At 36.9% G+C, this 21089-nt stretch overlaps 1 protein-coding gene across 48 annotated transcripts in view; it reads left to right on the top strand.

Annotated features, from left to right (window-relative positions):
• SGMS1 (sphingomyelin synthase 1) overlaps window positions 1-21089 on the top strand; it is a 314409-nt gene that overhangs the window by 173571 nt on the left and 119749 nt on the right. For 32 of the 48 annotated variants that reach the window (XM_077945130.1, XM_077945145.1, XM_077945147.1 and 29 more), the window contains 1 exon segment: window positions 19422-19502. The exons of 4 other annotated variants lie outside the window; for them this stretch is intronic. Coding sequence is in view for 11 of the 44 variants with exons in the window: in XM_077945167.1 (XP_077801293.1) it covers window positions 19477-19502 (26 nt within the window). In the remaining 33 variants the exon portion in view is untranslated. 48 annotated transcript variants of the gene reach the window in all.

Genomic DNA, 21089 nt, shown 5'->3' with positions numbered 1-21089 from the left:
TAATGTTATGGCTTAAATGTGCAGTGTGCAGATCTGCAGAATTTGAAAATTCAGCTGATTCTGTAATTCTTCAGCACGAAATAGGGGTATATCTAGTGAGAAGCATTGCCATCTGATAGAAATATGTAACACATATGTGTGCCACTCACAACCTAAATGAATCACATGCTGTTTTGAACTTTAATTTTTTTCTTCAGAATCCCATGTTATATTAATTCTGCAGAGGGGGCTCTGCTTCTCGTGTTACTGATATAATGCAAGTAGTCCTTTCTGACCAAGCCCTCCATCTGCATTGCCACATTAGAACATAATTTGCTAGAACCAGCAATATATTTTGTGTGACTTAATCTGAGGAATAATTTTTAGCCTGTATTATGGTATTAAGGAAATATTAAATGGAATAAATGTTGATTTAAATTGGTAGAATGCTCAAGTTTTAATGATCAGAGTAGCAATAATGGTTGCCTGGTACAGTTATGTGTTTTGAGGTTTTTGAAAGTTAGTAGTGTGTTTTAAATCTCTGCCATGAGAGGAACTAGCAACGTAACACGGTAAACATGCCAACTGGATTCATAGCATCACTTATCAGCCGCATGCTAACATAAGACTACATTATGATTAGAAATTTTTAAATTAATATTTGGAGGACTTAGAAAGCTATATTTATTATGATTGTTAAATAGCTGTGTTTGGAAGTTTTAATTTTGTAAAATGTGTAAGCTTGACACATCTCCACATTTAGCCATTAAAAATCATTTTTTAATAATTATAATGTTTATTTTATATTGGAAATAGTTTCTAAGGAGGAAAATAGTTTGCATCTATGTTATAGATATTTTCAGACTTTAAAATTACTTAATCCAAATCATCCACTCTTTGTTATTTTTTGTTCAAATTTTAGAATGTATAAATTCTCCCAGAGTTTTCTTTTTCTTTTAACAGTTGTTTGTATTTTCAATGTAATGAGTACATTTCTGAATATTATATCAATGATATTTTTAATAAATTGAATAAATTTAAGTTAATAAGGAAAGTTTACTAATTTTAAAAGGTTTATTAGGAAATTATTAAAATGAAGAAAGCCTTCTTGGTGTGGATAAGTGTTTTTCTCTTTTTTATACTGGATTTTAAAATTTTGGATCACTTGATAATTTTTTTATATCACATTTAAAAATGTGTTGGATATTTTTATATTAGCTTCCTATATTTATTTCTTCGTGTACTATTTTGGGAAAGAAACCATAATTGAAACAAAAATTAGGTAATTAATAGGTTATTTATGGAATCTTTTTCTTCTAGAATGTTTGCTGGGAAAATGTTAATTATTAATATACTCACTTATAGACTTCCATACAGTCAGAAAAGCAGTTGTCAAGAAAAATATTTGAAGGCATTATTGTTGTCCCAGCATTCTCACATTCTATTCCTTTTCCCCCTATTAAAGTGAATAAATCAAAAATAAAACTGACTTTGTCATCTGTTTCAGTTATTGGGCCCAGTTAGGGGTAGCTAACCAGGGGCGAAGGACACATAAATAACATCCACTTGTAATCCTTAATCTGCTTTCACACTCACTCCTCTCTTCAACTTTGTTTCCTATAAAGTGTAAATTTCTTAGTCTCATCATATAGGATAACCCAGAATGATATTATTTCACTACCATGGATTTATAGAAATTATTTCTTCTTTCATGTTTTTGTTACTTAATCAACTGTTTTGTGTCATCTCTGACACTGTTATTCTCATTATTAAAAGAAAATTCTATTAATGGTTTCATATAGTCTCTTCTCTAAAGATAATATTAACTAAGTGCCTTTTATATCCTAAGGGCTTTATTTACATGATCTTGAATGAAGCCCTGGAATCTTGCAGGGACCTTCATTATCTTACTTCATTCTGTGGATTTTTAGTGACACTTTCATTTTCTAGGCCCTCCTTTAGACACTTTAGGCAGTGAGCAAAATTGGTAAGTAGGAAAAAAGAACAACCAACACGTGTATTATGCAGCTAATAGTCTAGTGGGAGAAAGATGACAAACTAGATTAATAAGGAAAATACATGTATACTAAGTGGTAATCAGCATTATCACTGATAACCTCTTGGATCAGAGGCTATGGCAAAAAATACAGCAGAGAAGTGAATGGGGAGTGTAAGTCTAAGTGGGCGTGTGTGTGTGTGTATATGTACGTACAAACACACACACACACGCACACACTATTTGTAGAGAAGCCAGGAAGGCCTCATTGAGAAGGCAACATCTAAGTAAGGACATGAAGAAAGTAGAGGGGTGAGCCTGCTCTATCTGGGCAAGACCATCCTAGGAAAGAGTAGTTCAGGGTTAAGTACCGAGCCCTTGATAGTTTTTTTATTTTGCAGGAAACTGGAGTTCAGCTTTGTCTAAGACTACATAGTTCATAAGCACTGGACCTCTTGTTCAGACTCAGATCTGTCATAATCAAAGCCCTGCACTCTCTCCACTACCCCAGGTTACTCTAAAAGGAAATCATTGTTCATCGTAGGAAGCTTTCCAGCTGCTCGCAGAATGTGTTATACATTGTGAGCACTGAAGATTTAACCGTGTCTGTTCTCAAGCAAAAGTAATAGATAGGTGGGTAGGTAGATTGATTAATTTTCTGTGCTCAACTAACGGAACCTCAAAACTATTACCTGGTTTTCCAAAGCTCTTAAGTTTAAGAAATAAATTTTAGGAACTACACTTTCTGCCTTTTCTTTTCTCTTTTTAAAACGTATATGAGCTTGCTTGATAAATTCCTCTATTCTCATTTTGTGTGTGAGATTTAAAGACCAAAAAAAATTTCAATAGGTATGTAGTGGTATGTCATTGTTGTCTTAATTTGCATTTCCCTGATGACATATTATGTGGAACCCTTTTCATATGCTTATTTTTATCCATATGTCTTCTTTGGTGATTTCTCCATTAAGGTCTTCAGCCCATTTTTAAATCAAGTTAATTGTTTTCTTATTGTTAAGTTTTAAGGGTTCTTTGAATATTTGGATAACAGGTCTTTATCAGTATGTCTTTTGCAGATATTGTCTCCTAGTGTGTATATGTCTTTTCATTCTTATTTCCCTTTTCCACAGTCATTCTGTAGTGTACAATAGAGTCTTGTAAAATAGAGTCTTCCAGAGGCTGTATATGGTATCACAATAGATTGGAGACATTAATAGGGGAATTCATGATTTACTCTTAAGCCAGATATTAAAGAAAAATGTTTAAAAATATACTCTTCTTATATTTTCTTAGAAGATAAATTTTTCATTAATTTTTTTTTTTTTGAGACAAGGTCTTGCTCTGTTGCGCAGGCTCAAGTGCAGTGGAGCCATCACGGCTCACTACAGCCTCCATCCACCTCTTGGGCCCAAGTGATCCTCCTGCCTCAGCTTCCCAAATAGCTCAGACCACAGCTGTGCACCACCACACCCAGCTAATTTTTTTTTTTTTTGGTAGAGATGAGGTCTCCCTATGGTGCCCAGGATGGTCTTGAACTCATGGGCTCAAGCTATCCTCCCTGCTTGGCTCCTAAAATGTTAGCATTACAGTATGAGCCACTGCTGTGGCAAAAATTTTTTTTTTTCGAACAGTAATATATTAGGTTTGTTCCCATTATAATCAGCAGACAGGGTTGCCTACATTTATCATTAATATTAAACACATTGTTCTGAAAGTTTTGGCTAATACCCCAGCTACAGAGACAATTTTTAAAAGTACATAGGTGTTATGTGGGAAAATTTTTTTTTTTAAAGTTCTAGGGTACATGTGTACAACGTGCAGGTTTGTTACATATGTGTACATGTGCCATGTTGGTGTGCTGCACCCATTAACTCATCATTTACATTAGGTGTATCTCCTAATGCTATCCCTCCCCCTGCCCCACCCCACGACAGGCCCCGGTGTGTGATGTTCCCCTTCCTGTGTCCAAGTGTTCTCATTGTTCAGTTCCCACTTATGAGTGAGAACATGTGGTGTTAAATATTTTTTTTTTTCTTTTGAGACGGAGTCTTGCCTGTCGCCTGGGCTGGAGTGCGGTGGCCGGATCTCAGCTCACTGCAAGCTCCGCCTCCCGGGTTTACGCCATTCTCCTGCCTCAGCCTCCCGAGTAGCTGGGGCTACAGGCGCCCGCCACCTCGCCCGGCTAGTTTTTTGTATTTTTTTAGTAGAGACGGGGTTTCACCGTGTTAGCCAGGATGGTCTCGAACATAATTTTTTTTTGATGTTGACATGTGAATGGGTTTATTATTGCTTTTGGATGAATTAACAAATATTTTTAAATGTTCTCAGTTTTCCAATACAGTAGTTATCTGTAGACCATAACCTTTATAAATGAGAACTTTTTGAGTTCCTTAATAATTTTTTAAGATATAAAGGTGTCTTAGGACTAAAACATTTGGGAACCGCTGATTTAGAGAGTGACTGATGATAGGGAAGAGGTCTGAGAATCCAGTGAACCCTTGGGGACTTGCAGAAATAAGGAGGAGTCCTCAAAAGAGAGTGAGAAAGAAAGGGGACAAAGTACTGTGTGGTGTTCTGGAGGCTGAGTGCAGAAAGTGTTTCAAGAAGCAGCAGGAGGTCATCTGTGCTGTATGCTGCTAACAGGTCTTGTTAAATCGCAGCTGAGAACTGCCTACTGGCTAAAGACAATGCCTGAGAACTGACCACTACCTACCGCGGTGTTGGAAGTCATTGTTGATTTTGAAATGGATAGTTTCAAGTATACAGTAGTGGGGACAAAAGTAGGCTCGGAAGAAAATGGAAGAGAAAGAATTTGTTTCACAGTTTGGATTCCTGAGACTGTGAATTGATCCATCCCACCTCTTCATTTTTTAAAGTATTTATTTATTTTTATTTATTTATTTATTTTTTTTGAGACAGAGTCTCGCTCTGTCACCCAGGCTGGAGTGCAGTGGCGTGATCTCAGCTCACTGCAAGCTCTGCCTCCCGGGTTCACGCCATTCTCCTGCCTCAGCCTCCCGAGTAGGTGGGACTACAGGCGCCCACCACCACGCCCTGCTAATTTCTTGTATTTTTAATAGAGATGGGGTTTCACTATGTTAGCCAGGATGGTCTCAATCTCCTGACCTCGTGATCCGCCTGCCTAGGCCTTCCAAAGTGCTGGGATTACAGGTTTGAGCCACGCGCCCGGCCACCCATCTCTTCATTTTGAGGGAGTCACTACAGTTCCTGACTCGCCTTCAGATTACTTTGCACTGGAACCTACCCCAGTTGAACCAGCTGTGGGATTTGGGGGTGAAGGGTGTGAGGAAGTGGTATAGGACAAGTTGCCTAGTCTCCTTTACTGCACATGGGATTATTTTCTTTAAAATGACTGTGGACAAGAGATCTATTGTACTTCATGATGACTCTAGTAAATAACCATGTATTATATGCTTGAAAATTGATAAAAGAATAGATTTGAAGTGTTCTTACCATAAAACATGATGTGTGAGGTAATGCATATGTTAATTAGTTCCATTTAGCTATTCTACAATGTATATGTATTTCAAAACAAGATGTTATACATGATAAACGTACAATTTTTGTCAATTAAAAATAATTTTAAAAGAAGCAGAAAAAATATAGGTTATATTTTTGAGCTGAGAAATATGTTTACATTGAGATAGTTAATAAAATAATTTTTTTCTTAAAATTATTGTTTCCTTCGGAAGGAATAACTGACTTTATTTACTTCTTGCATAATATTTATCAATATTAAATGTTATAATTTTAAAGAAGAAAGAAATAATATGTTTTCCCCAAGTGAGATTTTCACCAATTTATATGCAAAAACACTTATTTACACTTTAAGGTAATGACTTATGTATGTCTCTTCCACAAGACTTAGAAGTCCTTAACAGCAGGGTGTAAAATTTAATTTTCATTTCTCTACTGATTATCATCTTACCTGGAATATAGTAGGAATTTAGTACATATTTTAGAATGAGTAAGACATTAGAAAATTTGAATTTGTGTTTTATAGTTTATTTTCTTTTTGGGTCTCTTTCCCCTTGAATTGTTAAAAGTAACCTTTAAATTGTTAATGTGGTAAGTAAAATTAAATAAAATCTAAAGGACAGATTGCTTTTAATTCCCCTGGGTTCGAACGAATGTTCAAAGAGTATTTAGATAGGAAGCAGACAATAGTTCATTTTCCTTTGCTTTGATTGGGTGTATATTTCAAAAATGACGTGTAAATTAAACACAGACACCTTCTTTTTGAAGCTTTAGAAGTTGTTCCCCAAGATAAGAAAGAAACACTTTTGACCTGTGAGAGATCATATCTCCTCTGGAACTCATTCAAATGAATTATTTTGTGATGTATTTTAAAATTTGGGTGTAATTTATACAATGTACAATGTACAAATTTGAAGTGAATAGTTTAGTGAACCAACATCTCTATCATCCCCAAAGGTTCTCGTGTCCACTTTCAGTCGGGTGTGCCATCCCAGAGGCAAACTTGGGTGTGAATGTGATTCTATCAATAGATTTTGCCTCTTTCAGAGCTTCAGATATGTAGTTATACCGAGTGTGCTTTTGCACCTGGTGTCTTTTGCTCCACTTGCTGGTGTTTTATAGATTCATGCTCTTATTGCATGTATCATGCTATTGAGTAGTATTCCATTTTATGAAGTTATTCACCTATTGATAGACATTTGGACGGTCTACAGTTTTGGGCTGTTATGAATATAACCACTGTGAACATGATTGTACGTCTTTTTGTGGACACAAGTTCGCAAGTTTTCATGTCTTTTGAGTGTGTTCTTAGAAGTATATTATTGGGTAAGTGTATATTAAATCTTATAAAAAATTTATTTAAAAATTGTCAAACATTTTTCTGAAGGGCTTTATAATTCAGTATGCCCATCAGCAACTTATGAGATGCTCTAATGTATTTCAAGTCTTTGCCAACTCTTGCTTTTTTCAGTCTTTTTAAAATTAGCATTCTAGTGCGGACAAAGTGGTATCTTGTGGATTCCTGTTGTTTCCTTGGTGACTAATGATGTTGAAAATTTTTTCATGTACTTATTGACCATTCATGTGTGTTCTTTTATGAAGTTATCTTGTCAAATCTTTTACTATTTTAACAACTGGGTTGTGTGACTTTTCAAAATTAAATTATGGTAGTTCTTTATGTATTCTGGATACATGTCTTTTGTCAGATACATGTATGGTGAATTTTTTCCAGTTGGTGGTTGCCTTTTCATTTTCTTAACTGTGTCTTTCAAAAAGCAGTTTTGATATTGATGAAGTCCAACTAGCTAGTTTTTCTTTTATTGGTAGTATTTTGTCTACCTTATCATTGTAAAGCCATTGTCCTATGTTTTCCTATAAATACTTTATAGTTTTAGCTTTTATAATTAGTTGTATGACCTCTCTCAAAGTATTTTTTTAAAATAAATGGGGTCTTTCTGTGTTGCCCAGCATGGATATGAACTCTTGGGCTCAAGTGACCCTCTTACCTCGGCCTCTTGAGTATCTGTGATTAGAGGTGCACACAATTACTCTCAGCTCTAAGTAATTTTTGTTAATAGTGTGAGGCAGGAGTCAGGATTCATTTTTCTTTCCCTATGAATATTTGTTTCTGCTCAATTTGTTGAAAAAATTATCCTTACACCCACGACATCTTGGTCAGAAAATCTGTTGGTCGTAGATGTGTGTGTCTATTTGTGACTTCTGTTTCGATCCACTGTTCTATTCATTTGTCCTTATGCCAACACTGTATTTTGTTAAGGATTTCTGCATGTATGTATTATGAGTGATATAAGTCTGTAGTCTTCTTTTAGTATGTTTGTCTGGTTTTCATATTGAGTTCCTACTGGTATATCCTTTTATTACATGTTTATCTGTGACTTTGTATAAAATGCATCTATTATAGGTAGCATATAGTTCAGTATCATTTTTTAATGTATTCTGGTGATTTCTGCCTTTTAATTAAAATGTTTAGTCTATTTACATTTACTGTAATTATTGACATGTTAGTTTTAGGTCTATCATTTAAAAACTTATTTCCTGTGTCTTATCCTTTAGATTTTTAAAAAATTCTGTATCTCCTTTTCTTCTTTCTGTTTATTGAATATTTTTAGTATAACATTTTAATTTCTCTCAGGTTTTCTTGGCAATACTGTTTTGTAGTTTCTCTGCAGATTACAATATTCACCCTTAGTAAAAAATTTTCCTTGAATTAATATGGTATTGCTTCATGTAAAATATAAGAAACCTACAATAATATGGTTTCATTTGCCTCTTCCCACTTGTGCTATTGTCTTCGTACATTTTATATCTATATATTACAAACTATATAATACAATATTATACTTTTAATATAGTATGTATTAGTCATATATGTTTTAAATAAATTAAGAAAAAATAGTCTTTTATGTTAACATACAAATGTATTATTTCCAAGGTTCCTTATTCCTTTCTATGGGTTTAAATTTATATCTGGTATCATTTTGCTTTGGCTTGAAGAGCTTCCTTCAAGCATTTCTTATAGTGTGGGTCTACTGGCAACAAATCTCTCATTTTCATTTGTGTGAAAATGTCTTTATTTTTTAAAAGATTTTTTGTGGTATATAGAATTCTAGGTGGGCATTCAGTCTTTTTTTTTTTCCTTCTCTTTAGATGTTGATTATTGTTTTTTGGACTCCTGTTTCAAATGAGATGTCTACCATCATTCTTCTTATTCTCATATGATGTCTTTTTTTCTCTGGCTACTTAGAAACTACTTTTTTTTGTTGTTGTTATTTTTGGTTTTCATGGTTAGTGTTCTAACGGAGAAAAACCACAAACTTTGGCTCAAATAGAAAAACTGTGTTTTAAATTGAGCCCCGTTACTTAGTAAGTAGGTTAACTTAGGCATGTCACTGTATTTTTCTGAACTTCAGGCTTTTCTTTGGAAAATAGGGATGCCTTACCTACATTAGGGTTGTTGCAAAGGTCAAAGCATCTAAGTGCTAGTCTAGCTATTATTTGTTCTCTCCAGCTGAGAGTGCTGATTGATTGACTTTTCCTATATGCATTTATGGAAAATTAAATATTCTAAACTTGTGATATAAATGTGGTTTGTTTTCTATTTTGAAATTTTTGCTCATAGAACACTGAGGAAACCATTCTTATTAAGTGCAGTTTGAATAGTAAAGCAGGAAGCTCAAATTATCTGCATTTAAATAGGCACAGGCAAAGATTTCGTGAAGAAGATGCCAAAAGTAATCTCATCAGAAGCAAAAACTGACAAATGGGATCTAATTAAACTAAAGAGCTTCTGCACAGTGAAAGAAACTATCAACAGAGTAAACAGATAACATAAATAATAGGAGAAAATTTTTGCAAGCTATGCATTTGACAAAGGTCTAATATCCAGAATCTATAAGGAACTTATACAAATTAAACAAACCCAGCTATCTCATTACTGGGTATATACCCAAAGGAATATAAATTGTTCTGTTATAAAGACACATGCACAGGTATGTTCATTGCAGCAGTATTCACAATAACAAAGACATGGAATCCACCTAAATGCCCATCGGTGATAGACTAGATAAAGAAAATGTGGTACATATACACCATGGAACACTATGCAGCCATCCAAAAGAACAAGATTATGTCCTTTGCAGGGACATGGATGGAGCTGGAGGCCATTATTCTTGGCAAACTAATGTGGGAACAGAAAACCAAACACTGTATGTTCTCACAAGTGGGAGCTGAATGATGAGAACATGTGGACACGTGGAGGTGAACAACACACACTGGAGCCTGTCAGAGCAGGGCAGTGGGGGAGGGAGAGCATCAGGAAGAATACCTAATGGATGCTGGGCTTAATACTTGGGTGATGAAATAATCTGTACAACAACCCCATGACACAAGTTTACCTATGTAACAAACCTGCACATGTACCCCTGAACTTAAAAGTAAAAAAAACCAAAAAAACAAAAAAAAACTCTACAGCAGAAAAAGTCAATATTATTGAATGAATGCCTTTTTGTTTTGTATTGTTTTTTATCTTTAACCAAACCTGCGCATTCTACACTTGTATTTCAGAACTTAAAGTATAATTTAAAAAATAAAAAATAAAAGGAAGTTAATGAATGTCTTTTAAAATGTATCTTTGAAATGAGAAACACTGCATTTACAGGGTGATAGGAAAGATCAAATGATAAACTTAGAGATTAGTGACATTTTTATTCCTCTATTACGGAGTTGTGGGTAGTATTTTTGTCACTATGCTTTTTATGTAGACGTATTCATGCAGTGGATAAAAATACAGATTTTGACAGATTGGGAAGATAACGTGCAATATTGAAATACTTTGCATGCTTTGTGACAATAATGACACTACTGCTAAGGAATTTTCTACTACTTTAAATTAGGATACTCCAATAGAAAAGGTTATCTGTGTCCATTTTATTTATTTGGAAAGGAAACAGTGTTTTCTGGTTATACGTGGTGAAGAAAGTAGATAAATAGCCTTGTCCTTTAAGATGTCCCTTGACAGTGAGCTAGAGGAGCAGATTCATTCATGATCTCCTCTGCAGACACCTTGTTGGACTTGGATTGGTTAGGTACTTTCATACCTTTGAGTTTTGGTTTCCTTTTTTGTAAAAGAAATATTTACCTTTTCCTCAAATATTTTGCCACCCAGTTAGGTACTAAAGTTATTTGTGTTAGAGTTTGGTAGGGTGAACAGTTGAATGACACCTTTTTTTCTCTTCCAGTTTTGGGACCAATGGATATACAAATAGGAATTTGAAATATAGAGATTTGGAAATAAAAGTTGGTTGACCAAATGGGTCTTCTGGTATTTCATACTTGAGTGAGACTGATTTTCCCCTCACAATGTAGAAGGGAACAGCCTGGAATACACTCCATCTACGAGCAGGGTAACCTTTCTCCCAAACTCGCTATCTAGGTAATTAACTTCTCCTCCACCAGGGAGAAGGTGGGAGAGAAGGCTAAACTATTAGGCTAATGGAAAATTCTACAAATGAAAGCATGAAACTGAGGGAGTGGAGGTTTCCCACTAACACTTTGTTGACTGGATGCATTGTATGCATTTTATGCAATGTCGTTTGCCGAACAACTGTGCCTGTTTTTTTAGTAACTCTATTTTAGCTCCCTCATCTGTAAAACTAGGATAGTAATGTTTTTTTTTGTTTGTTTGTTTTGTTTTTTTTTTTTTTTTTGAGACTGAGTCTCGCTCTGTCGCCCAGGCTGGAGTGCAGTGGCCGGATCTCAGCTCACTGCAAGCTCCGCCTCCCGGGTTTACGCCATTCTCCTGCCTCAGCCTCCCGAGTAGCTGGGACTACAGGCGCCCGCCACCTCGCCCGGCTAGTTTTTTGTATTTTTTTAGTAGAGATGAAGTTTCACCATGTTAGCTAGGATGGTTTTGATCATTGGTGTGATTCAATGAATTAGAACATGTAAAACATTTAGAAATGCCCCTAGGCCTGGCATGGTGTCTCATGCCTGTAATCCCAACAATTTGGGAGGCCAGGCAGGAGGATTGCTTGAAGCCAGGAATTTGAGACCAGCATAGGCAACATAGAGAGACCCTGTCTCTACAAGAACAAACAAGCAAAAATTAGCTGGCCGTGGTAGTATGCACCTCTAGTCCCAGCTACTCAGGAGGCTGAGATGGGAGGATTGCTTGAACCCAGGAGGCAGGAGGTCATGGCTGCAGCAAGCAATGATTGCGCCACTGCACCCCAGCCTGAGCAACAGAGTGAGAGCCTGTTTCTGGAAATATTTTATGTACGTCTAAAGGAACGAGCCTAACATGTGGTAAACAGTTTGTGCTATTTTTTTTTTTTTTTGCCTTTTGTGACATTAGTATTACTTAGTAATATGTCAAAGCATTCAGATGCATTTTAAACATGGAGAGGTTAAATAATGTTCACTGATAGTAATAGCAATAGAGGTTTAAGTTCATGTTGAGGAGAGAAAACTGCTGGCTCTGTGGGAAAAAATAATCCCTTATTTACTTTTAATTTGTTTTAAACATATATTTATTCTTGGGACTGAGAAAAGGATTAGGAAGGAGAATGTTGAGTGAAAGGCCACTTTCTTAAAAATATATATATACATATATACACGTGTATATATATACGTGTGTGTGTGTGTATGTGTGTGTGTGTGTGTGTATATATATATATATTTTTTTAAATTTGGGTTGCTGGGAGAATTCTGTAACAGGAGTTCTGGAGGGATGTGACCTGGGGTGTTTTAACCCCTTTTATTGATACCTCTCATTGCTACCTTGGGGGGCGATATCATTGCACAGAAAAACCAGTTGCTATTTATTTTAAATATGGAAGTTTCTAGGAGAAAAGAGAGCTGTGGTCTGCATTCCTAATAGCCTACCAAAATACATACCGGAAATCTTTGTTGCTGCATTGGTTGCTTGTTTAGACATGGTTACTTGTGCTGAAAATATTTGTAAGCATTGTTTGCTTGTATCCCTATAGGTTCCTTATATACAGCACTTACCACAATGCTTTGGAATTGTAGATGCCCCCAAAATACCTGTTGAATGAATCGATGAATTTAGGAATAGAGATATATAAAGCAGTGGAGTAGACATCCTTGCACAAGTTTCTGTGCCAGCCTTTAAAAAATTTTCTTCCCTATTCATTTTTTTAAAGGCAGATTATTCAGAAGAAAAGACAGCCTATTTTGGGAGCATTTCAGTTTACTCAGAAAATATTGTGCATTGCTTTTGAAACTGGATTGAACATTTCACATGAATGTTTATATGGTGTTATTTTTCCCTCTTGCCACAAAGCTTAGTTTTTAGAAGGACTGTAGGAGCTTTGTAGTGTCATGAAATGTTAGTTCCTATTTTCTCCCCCAACAGAATATTTGATGCCATTGATTTCATCTTCTCATGTTGAAGCTAAAGTGTGGTAGGTCTGATTAGAAAGAAGCCTGGGAAACAGAAGACCTGCACTGTGCTGCTGAGTGACCCTGGACAGGTCACTAAAGTCTTTGGATCTATGTGTCATCATCTGTCGACTGAGAGACTGGGACTAGAAGACTAATGAGCATTTCTCAGCTTTCAGATGATGTGACTAGGATTTCCCTACCAGTTTCTGCTTGGAAAGATGGCCTGCTGAGATAAGAGGTCTCTGGCTCATTGAGTTAGTTTTAGCTGTATACTCTGTGGTCGAGAATGATTGTTACTTGATTTGTCGAAGCTACAGGTGCTTGCTCAGAAAATTTAAGAATATTTACATTTGGTTTTTAAGAAGCCCATATTAGAAAAACTTAGATAAAAATTGGGTGTTTTAATATTCATTTCTCAAAACCACTAATCCAACAAGTCTCCAACATGTCTCTTGGAACATGTTTTATTCAGTGTTTAAGTCCAATCTATCACATTTTAAATATTCCTTTGTTAAAATTATTGTATGCCATATAGGGTCATAATATAGCTCATATAACGGTCACAGTTCTCTTACTATTCTAAACATTGTCAGTGTTTTACATGTTGAGTAGCTTTTACAGGCCAGCTAGGGAACCTAATCACCATTTATACGATTGCTATTTCCTTGGCTAGTATGTTTCATTATATCTTCCAAATGACAAGAATAGGATGGGAGGACCTGTCTGTGTATTAAGGGAGGAAACCGAATCTGAGTTGGAGAGCGCTGAATTGGAGGGTAATGTGCTAATATAGAGACAGAATTGCTCACCCTGGCTCTTGGGGCTTCCTCTTTCTCCCCTCTCCTCTCTCAGAAGGACATGTGGTGACATCAGGGACATGAACTTCACCTCCATTTTGTAGTAGTTATCTATAGTTACATAACAATCTAGCACAAACTTAGCAGCTTAATCAATCACAAAATTATCTCACAGTTTCTGTGGGTCGGGAGTCTGTGAATGACTTAGCTAGGTACTTAACAAGGCCACAGTCGAGCATCAGCTATGGCTGCTGTCTTATCTGAGGCTGGATGGGAGGAGGATTTGTTCCCAAGCCCATGTGATTGGCAGAATTCAGTTTCTCATGGGCTCTCCAACTAGGGCCTTGGTTTCTTGCTGTCAACTGGGGGTTACCCTCATGGGGCTCTCTCAATAAGCAGCCCACAAAATGGCAGCCTGCACTTTCAAAACCAGCAAGAGAGAAACTTGTAGCAGAGTAGATGTTACAATCTTATGTAATGTACCCACATACATCCTGTGATTTTTGCCTTATTTTATTGGCTACAAGCAAGTCACAGAACCTGTCCCGAAAGGGCGAGGGAATTAGGCAAGGCCTAGATAAGAAGAGACAGAGATCAAGGGGACCACTTTAGAGTCTAACACATCTGAGATTGGCCAGGAATATGGCTTCTCTTTATCCTTACTCTCCTCTCTGTCCATTCTACTTAACTAGCAGCGTGTTTCTCATCCCTTCTGCTTTTCTCCTTCCTTCTGACCTACAAAGAATTCAACAGCCCTGGGTGGCTTTTCCTCCTCTTCTCTACTGTAGAAATGCAATGAAAACGTAGCAGGAAACCCTGCCTTAGGAAGCAACTCTCATGCTGCTGGGGCCCTTCCTTGTCAGTGGGCATTTGGGGTATGTGACACATTCTTCTCTTTTTTTTTTTTTTTTTTTTGAGACGGAGTCTCGCTCTGTCGCCCAGGCTGGAGTGCAGTGGCTAGTTTTTTGTATTTCTTAATAGAGACGGGGTTTCACCGTGTTAGCCAGGATGGTTTCGATCTCCTGACCTCGTGATCTGCCCGTCTCGGCCTCCCAAAGTGCTGGGATTACAGGCTTGAGCCACCGCGCCCGGCCGACACATTCTTCTCTAGACAGTTGTTTCTACATCATAGTGTGGCTTCTATAAAGGACAAAAGTGAGTTCTTCTCAGCTTTTGTGTCTTCTGATTACTATTCTCTTTAAGCAAGCACTGAATTACAAAACCATTTCACTTTCACCATACCATCCTTTTAGGATGTCTTGCTAAGGCTGTGTTGGTAAATTTCAGGTTAGAATCATTAGCAAGGTTGGTGCTTTTACTCTTTTGCCCCAGTAACTCTTGTGTTACCTTCCTCTTTTCTTCAGACATCAGTAGGCTGCTGTTTCGTGCTTTTTTATGGCCTGCTCCTGGCCTGTGTCTTAGTTACTCTTTAGTTGTTGTTCCTCCTCTTTGCCAGGGACACAGTATAGTATAGTGGTTAAGAACAAAGACTAAAGCTAGACTGCGTGGGATTGAATTTCAGCTTCTGCCATTTATTAGCTAAGTAATCTTGAGCAAGTTATTCAGTTTTGTTTCTATGTGGCTGGTGCTAACATTTCTGAATTTTCCACTGGCCAACAAGCCTCTGAATGCTGCTGCCACTCTCATTTTGCTCCCAGGATACATGCACAGATGTAAGAGCAGACAATTTGCCCTTTATTGCTACATGAGATATCACCCCAAGCCCTTTTGTGGTCTCCTAGTGAAGTGGGCTGGAACATTGTTGAGCTTATTGGGATACCTCTTTTTTTGTGGCTTCACCCTAGTACTTGTATTGCCCCCAAAGGATGAGGATAGTGTACATTTTCCAATGGCACAACATTTAATAAGCATTTACTGTTTGCCATGAACTTTATTAAATTGTGTATAGACATTATGTGTTTTAACCCATATAACAACACCTGGTTATCGTACTGATATTGCTCCCATTCTATAGATGAGGAAACTGAAGCTTACAGAAATTAGACAACATGCTCAAGGTCTTCAGAGCTTAGTTGCAGAATATAGTTCTGTGTGACAGCAAAGCACATATCTTTAATGATCACAAGATACTGTCTCCCATAGAGGAAGCCCAAATTCTTCTTAGTGAACTAGCTCATTTGAAGAAAGAGGCTAAAAATCAAACAACTGTGTCTCATGGCCACAGGAACTTTTCCCCCAACGTCTCCAGCCTTGTTTTTACATTAGCTCTTGAATGCTCTTGATTTTGATGCCAGCCAGTCTTCTTCCACCCAGGCGTAGCAGGCTCAGCTTTGCCCTAGTATGTAAAGTGAACATTCAAAAAAGGAGTGTATTCTTTTTATCCAGATTTTCCCATGACTGTTGTGGAATCTTAACATTGTATTTGAAGTGCGATTAGGAAGTGCTGGGCTTGTAACAAGCACAGCCAGGGTTCATACGTCCAGATTGTTCTCTTTAAGTGCATCAGCTGAACTAATTGCTTATATTCCAGTGATCCTGCTAGTAGTGTTCTGCATTTTTTTAAATGAACTTCATCTCAATCACCTTATAGCCCCTTCCCCACTCCCAGTGCTCAGCACAGTGTCTTCCACCAAATGGGTGGTTCAATAAAGTTGGTTGTTGAAGTTGCTTCTAATTCTTTTGAATAACCACGGTGGTGCTAAATTACCATCTTTGAGGATGAATTTGATTTTTTGAACTCATCTATTAAAATATTTTCTATTATAGCAAATAAAGTGGTTTTTGTTAAAATTAGGGAGACCTAAACTGTAATGACACATGTGTTCTTGTGAACATTGCACACTGGTTCTGAAGGTAAAAGAAGAGTACTTATTCTGAGCAGTCAGCATCATTGGAGTGAGTCCCAAAGAGGGTGACTTGGAAGGGGTCAAGGAATACTTTTTTTAGACATTAAGTTCTGGCACTTCTGTTTTCAAGTTGGTATGTGTTCACCTGGTGAATCTTGTGTTTTTTGTTTGTTTGTTTGTTTGTTTTTAACATAACTGACAAATCCATACTGTTGCTTATGAGTCTGTAATGTGGTGCTCAGCATTAGAGTATACACCAGAAGAATTAGCACTAATGGAAGTGATTCATTCCCTTTTTTCAGAAATTCATCATCAAAAAAAGAAACTCAGTATTGATATGAAGAATGTTAACAAAGACGTAGCTAGAGTTTTCTGTGTGCCCATGTTAATAAAGGCTGTCAACTAAGGCGGAGATTTGTATTGAACACTTCATCAGATCAACTTAGAAAAGTTTTATGTTGTTGTCAAAAGTTACTATTAGAACCTCTTTCCAGAATGTTCTCTCATCAGGAAAGAGTCTGTGAATTTAATGGACTGCATACCATAATTGCAATTGTAATCGTGAATTTAATAGTCTTGCTACCATAGTTGCACTAGTAAGCACAATAATTGCAATAACCTTTTGGGAACTAATTGTATAATGAACATGGTGCATATGCCATCTTTAAGTTATATAACTACTCTGCAAGGTATGTATTATTGTATGTATTTTACAGACTTGGAAACTGAGCCTTAGAAGGAGTAAATTACTTGGCAAAGATCACACTGCTATTAAACAGCACAGCTGGGGTTCAAACCTGTTTATTTTGAACCTATATCAAACCTTACTGTGTTTCTCATGCATTTAAAGAGCCTCATGTCAGTGGCCAGGCATATAAAGCCAATGAATCTGTTCCTCTCAGTGTTGGGTATAATTTATAGATCTTTGACTCTTCAATTCTTCCTTGCTATTTTTATTGATGCTGGCAAGTTCTTTCTTTATTACTAGGGGAGATCTCTTTATTTATTTATTTGGTGTTTGTTCCATCTCCTCCTTTCTTTTCTTTTATTTTCCGAGATGGAGTCTGGTTCTGTTGCCTAGGCTGGAGTGTAGTGGTGCAATCTCGGCTCACTGCAAGCTCCGCCTCCCAGGTTCACGCCATTCTCCTGCCTCAGCCTCCCGAGTAGCTGGGACTACAGGTGCCTGCCACCATGCCTGGCTTATTTATTTATTTATTTATTTATTTATTTATTTATTTATTTTTGTATTTTTAGTGGAGACAGGGTTTCACTGTGTTAGCCAGGATGGTCTCGATCTCCTGGCCTCGTGATCTGCCCGCCTTGGCCTCCCAAAGTGCTGGGATTAGAGGCGTGAGCCACCGTGCCCAGCCACTCATCTCCTCCTTTCTTAATTTCCTTACCACCACCCTGTCCCTTTATTGTTTGGGTAACTTGAGATTTCTGTCTATTGTTCAGGTAACTGAGGTGACACTGCCTCTCATGGTACCTCAGTGCATGCATGGAGCCATGTCACAATTATTAATCTCATCTCAGAATTAACATTGAGGCTTCAGGTGATGAAAGTTAACTTAGGATCCTGTTTTATCAATGTTATCTTCTTGGAGTCACATGTTCTTCACATAACATGAGCAATAGTTGCATTCTACCTGGTAAAAGTAGGACATTTTTATTTGGGGCCCTTCTCTAAAGGGAAAGAAAGCAAAAAGTTCTATTCCTAGCCTGTTTATTCTAAAATGCTAAGAAATGGGGAGCAAAAGTAAACACATTGTTCTGAATGACTTCTTCTTGGAAAAAGGAAGGCCCTTTGCTGGGCATATTTTATTATTCTGTGAATTATATGAATCCTCCAGTATTTGTTGAATTGGACATGTGGACAATGTAGCAATTCTGATCATTAAGCATTTGGTGTCCATAGTTCTGATATAATGCCTTTGTTGGATCAAAACATATGTGACTTTGACAGATTTTGACTTTTATCTTGTTTAATCCTCATTACCACACAGTATTGTAAGGGACATTTTATCTTCTTCTAGAGATGAAGAAAATGAGGCTGGGAAAAGATGAATGGATTTTCATGAGATCACATGGCTAGTAAGTGGTAGGATTTTGGACCAGATTTTTTTATCTGTGTGTAGTGTCTTTTGGTAGATGGTGGTAGTTCGAGTTGCTTGATTACGTAACTTTTCCATCCTGTAAGTTTTAAACAGTTGGAGACATAGACCAAGGATTGACATGGGAATCAACAGAGCCAGTCGCTTAATTGCTGTTAAAACAGAATTGGAGAACCCAGAACTATCCATTCCCTCCTTTGAAACTAAAGCATGAATTGGACCCCAGCAACCCTGACCCAGACCTCCATTAACAACCAGGGAGAAGCTAGAACAGGGAGAGCTGGCTCACCCTCTCAGAAACAGGCACCACTGTCTTGCCTACTGAGGAGATTAGCTGGTTCCAGGTGTGAGAGAAGACTGGAGGGAGGCCTTTGTTGCCTGGCTCAGAGCAGGGCCAAGAAATCAGGTGGTGTCTCGTTCAGTCCTTCCAGGCAAATTAATCCTTCACTTTTGAGGAGAGGTAAGAAGGGGTTAGGGAGGAGAGATGGAGAGAAAAAGTGGGTTACTCTAATACTGTTGCCGCCTGGGAAACAGACTAGGTATCTCTTCCTGAAAACATAATGGAGGGCAAAATTTTAAGGGTTCACCACCCCAATCCTTCACAGTGGAAATACTGCTCTTAAAATTTTTTTCTCTTAAGGTAATTTTCTGTGTTGTTATTTTCTCTTTCCTTTTTGTTTTTGGTAAAAAAGAGAAGAGATAACTGGACTTTTCTATGTCTTTTGGGTGTAAAGAAGAGACTAACTAGTGGAAATCAAGAAATGGCCTTTCTGAGACATATGACTAATTAGATTCTTTCTTCTTATGACAGGTGATGGAACTGTACTGGAACAATGGGAGAAGCTGGTAGCTTATAGGAAGCCAAGATGACAAGAATGTTTTTAAATAATCTGTAAGTTAATGTTTGTTGGCCTTTTGGAATTCTTTTAACTACTGGGTAAATTTTCTTTAAGGACCCATGGTAAAAGGATAGCACAGTCAACTAACTTGAGTGCAAAAGAGGAACTATTTTATAAAGTAAATATCCAAAAACTTCAAACAATTGATGCTAACTTTGATAAATCTTATTTTGCATACTTCTTTCTTGATAGGGTGTGTCATTTTAAGTTGAGTGTGTCCATTTGGTGGACAGAGCATAAGTATTTGAAGAATTAAGAGAATTCCCTGCACATGGTCAGCATTTAAATTAAACTTGGAATAGCCCTTCTGATATGCAGATATTTTTGGTCCTAGTGGTTTCCTTGGGCTCCATTTCTCACTCAGTTATTTTATTTTATTTTTTTTGTGGGTATATTTTGAAGTAAATATGAACAAATTTGGTGAATATGATTAAAATTGAGTTCTTTGTCTACATCTTCTCCATATCTCTCTTCATGTATGCCACTTTTATATACATGAGAGGCTATTAATGTTTGCTGATTATCTGACAGTTACATATGGTTGATTTTGGTTTCACTGTGATAATAATAATATTAGTAAGAGGGGTAGCTTAGTGGAAAGATCATGTTTTTGAGTCAGACAATCCTAGGCCTCATTCTTGCTCTTGTGCTTTTTAGTAGTTATTCAACCTCTCAGAACCTTAGTTGACTCATTTGTATATTGGATTTGATACTATCTCTCATAAAATTAAAGGTTGCAGAAAGTACTTTGTGCTATGACTGGCACATTATAGTTACACTAGAGTTACTGGTACAATGAATCATTTTTACTTTTCTTATATTTGTGTCATGATTTATAATCTATAGGCCTTTATTCTGACTCAAAAGATTGGCCAGCTCGAGTTCCTTACGTCTTGCCAAGCCGTGGTGATTAACATTATAGGTAGCATCTGCAGGTAGATGTTAACAAGCTGGCAATGTCAGAAGGAGGGGTTGTCATCTTTGCAGGTTTCCATTGTGTAAATACCCCTATACCGTCGCTGGCTCATTTTAAACTACCAGCGAAAGTCACTGAAAGCAGGGTTAGGAAGTGTTATGCAGTAACACAGCATTATATAGTTTCTACCAACCAGATAAAGTAGTTACAAATCACCTCAAGAGCATGGTTAACAGTAAAATAATTAGGAAATGATGAGTTTTGAGTATTTATTACCTTTGTTTTTAGTATGATTTATTTTAATTTTGTTTATATAATTTAACTTTTAATAATGCTGTGTTTAACAACCAACTTGCTAAAAATTCTGAGAATTTAACAATTGGTTCTAGTGGACTGGTATAAGTTGGCTCTAATACACCACTAATTGTAGGTTTCCTGTTGTGAAGACATTTCTAAGCCACAATTCTTTAATTATCTGCCTCAGCCCTGGTGGTAAGAGTTTCGTTTGATGAATAAAAACAAGGTTTGGTTTTGAGTCAGTGCTTGCTATAACTCAAGTTGTCATGCTCATATTGCTTCTAGAATTGAAAATAGATGCCAAAACCAATTTAGAATTTAGACCAGTTTCTTGAGTTGTTGACTCAGTTTTATAACTGACCCCTGG

This window comes from Macaca mulatta, chromosome 9 (assembly GCF_049350105.2).
Source record: "Macaca mulatta isolate MMU2019108-1 chromosome 9, T2T-MMU8v2.0, whole genome shotgun sequence".
In the NCBI taxonomy this organism is placed as follows: domain Eukaryota; kingdom Metazoa; phylum Chordata; class Mammalia; order Primates; family Cercopithecidae; genus Macaca; species Macaca mulatta.
This window is presented reverse-complemented; position numbering and strand designations above follow the sequence as displayed.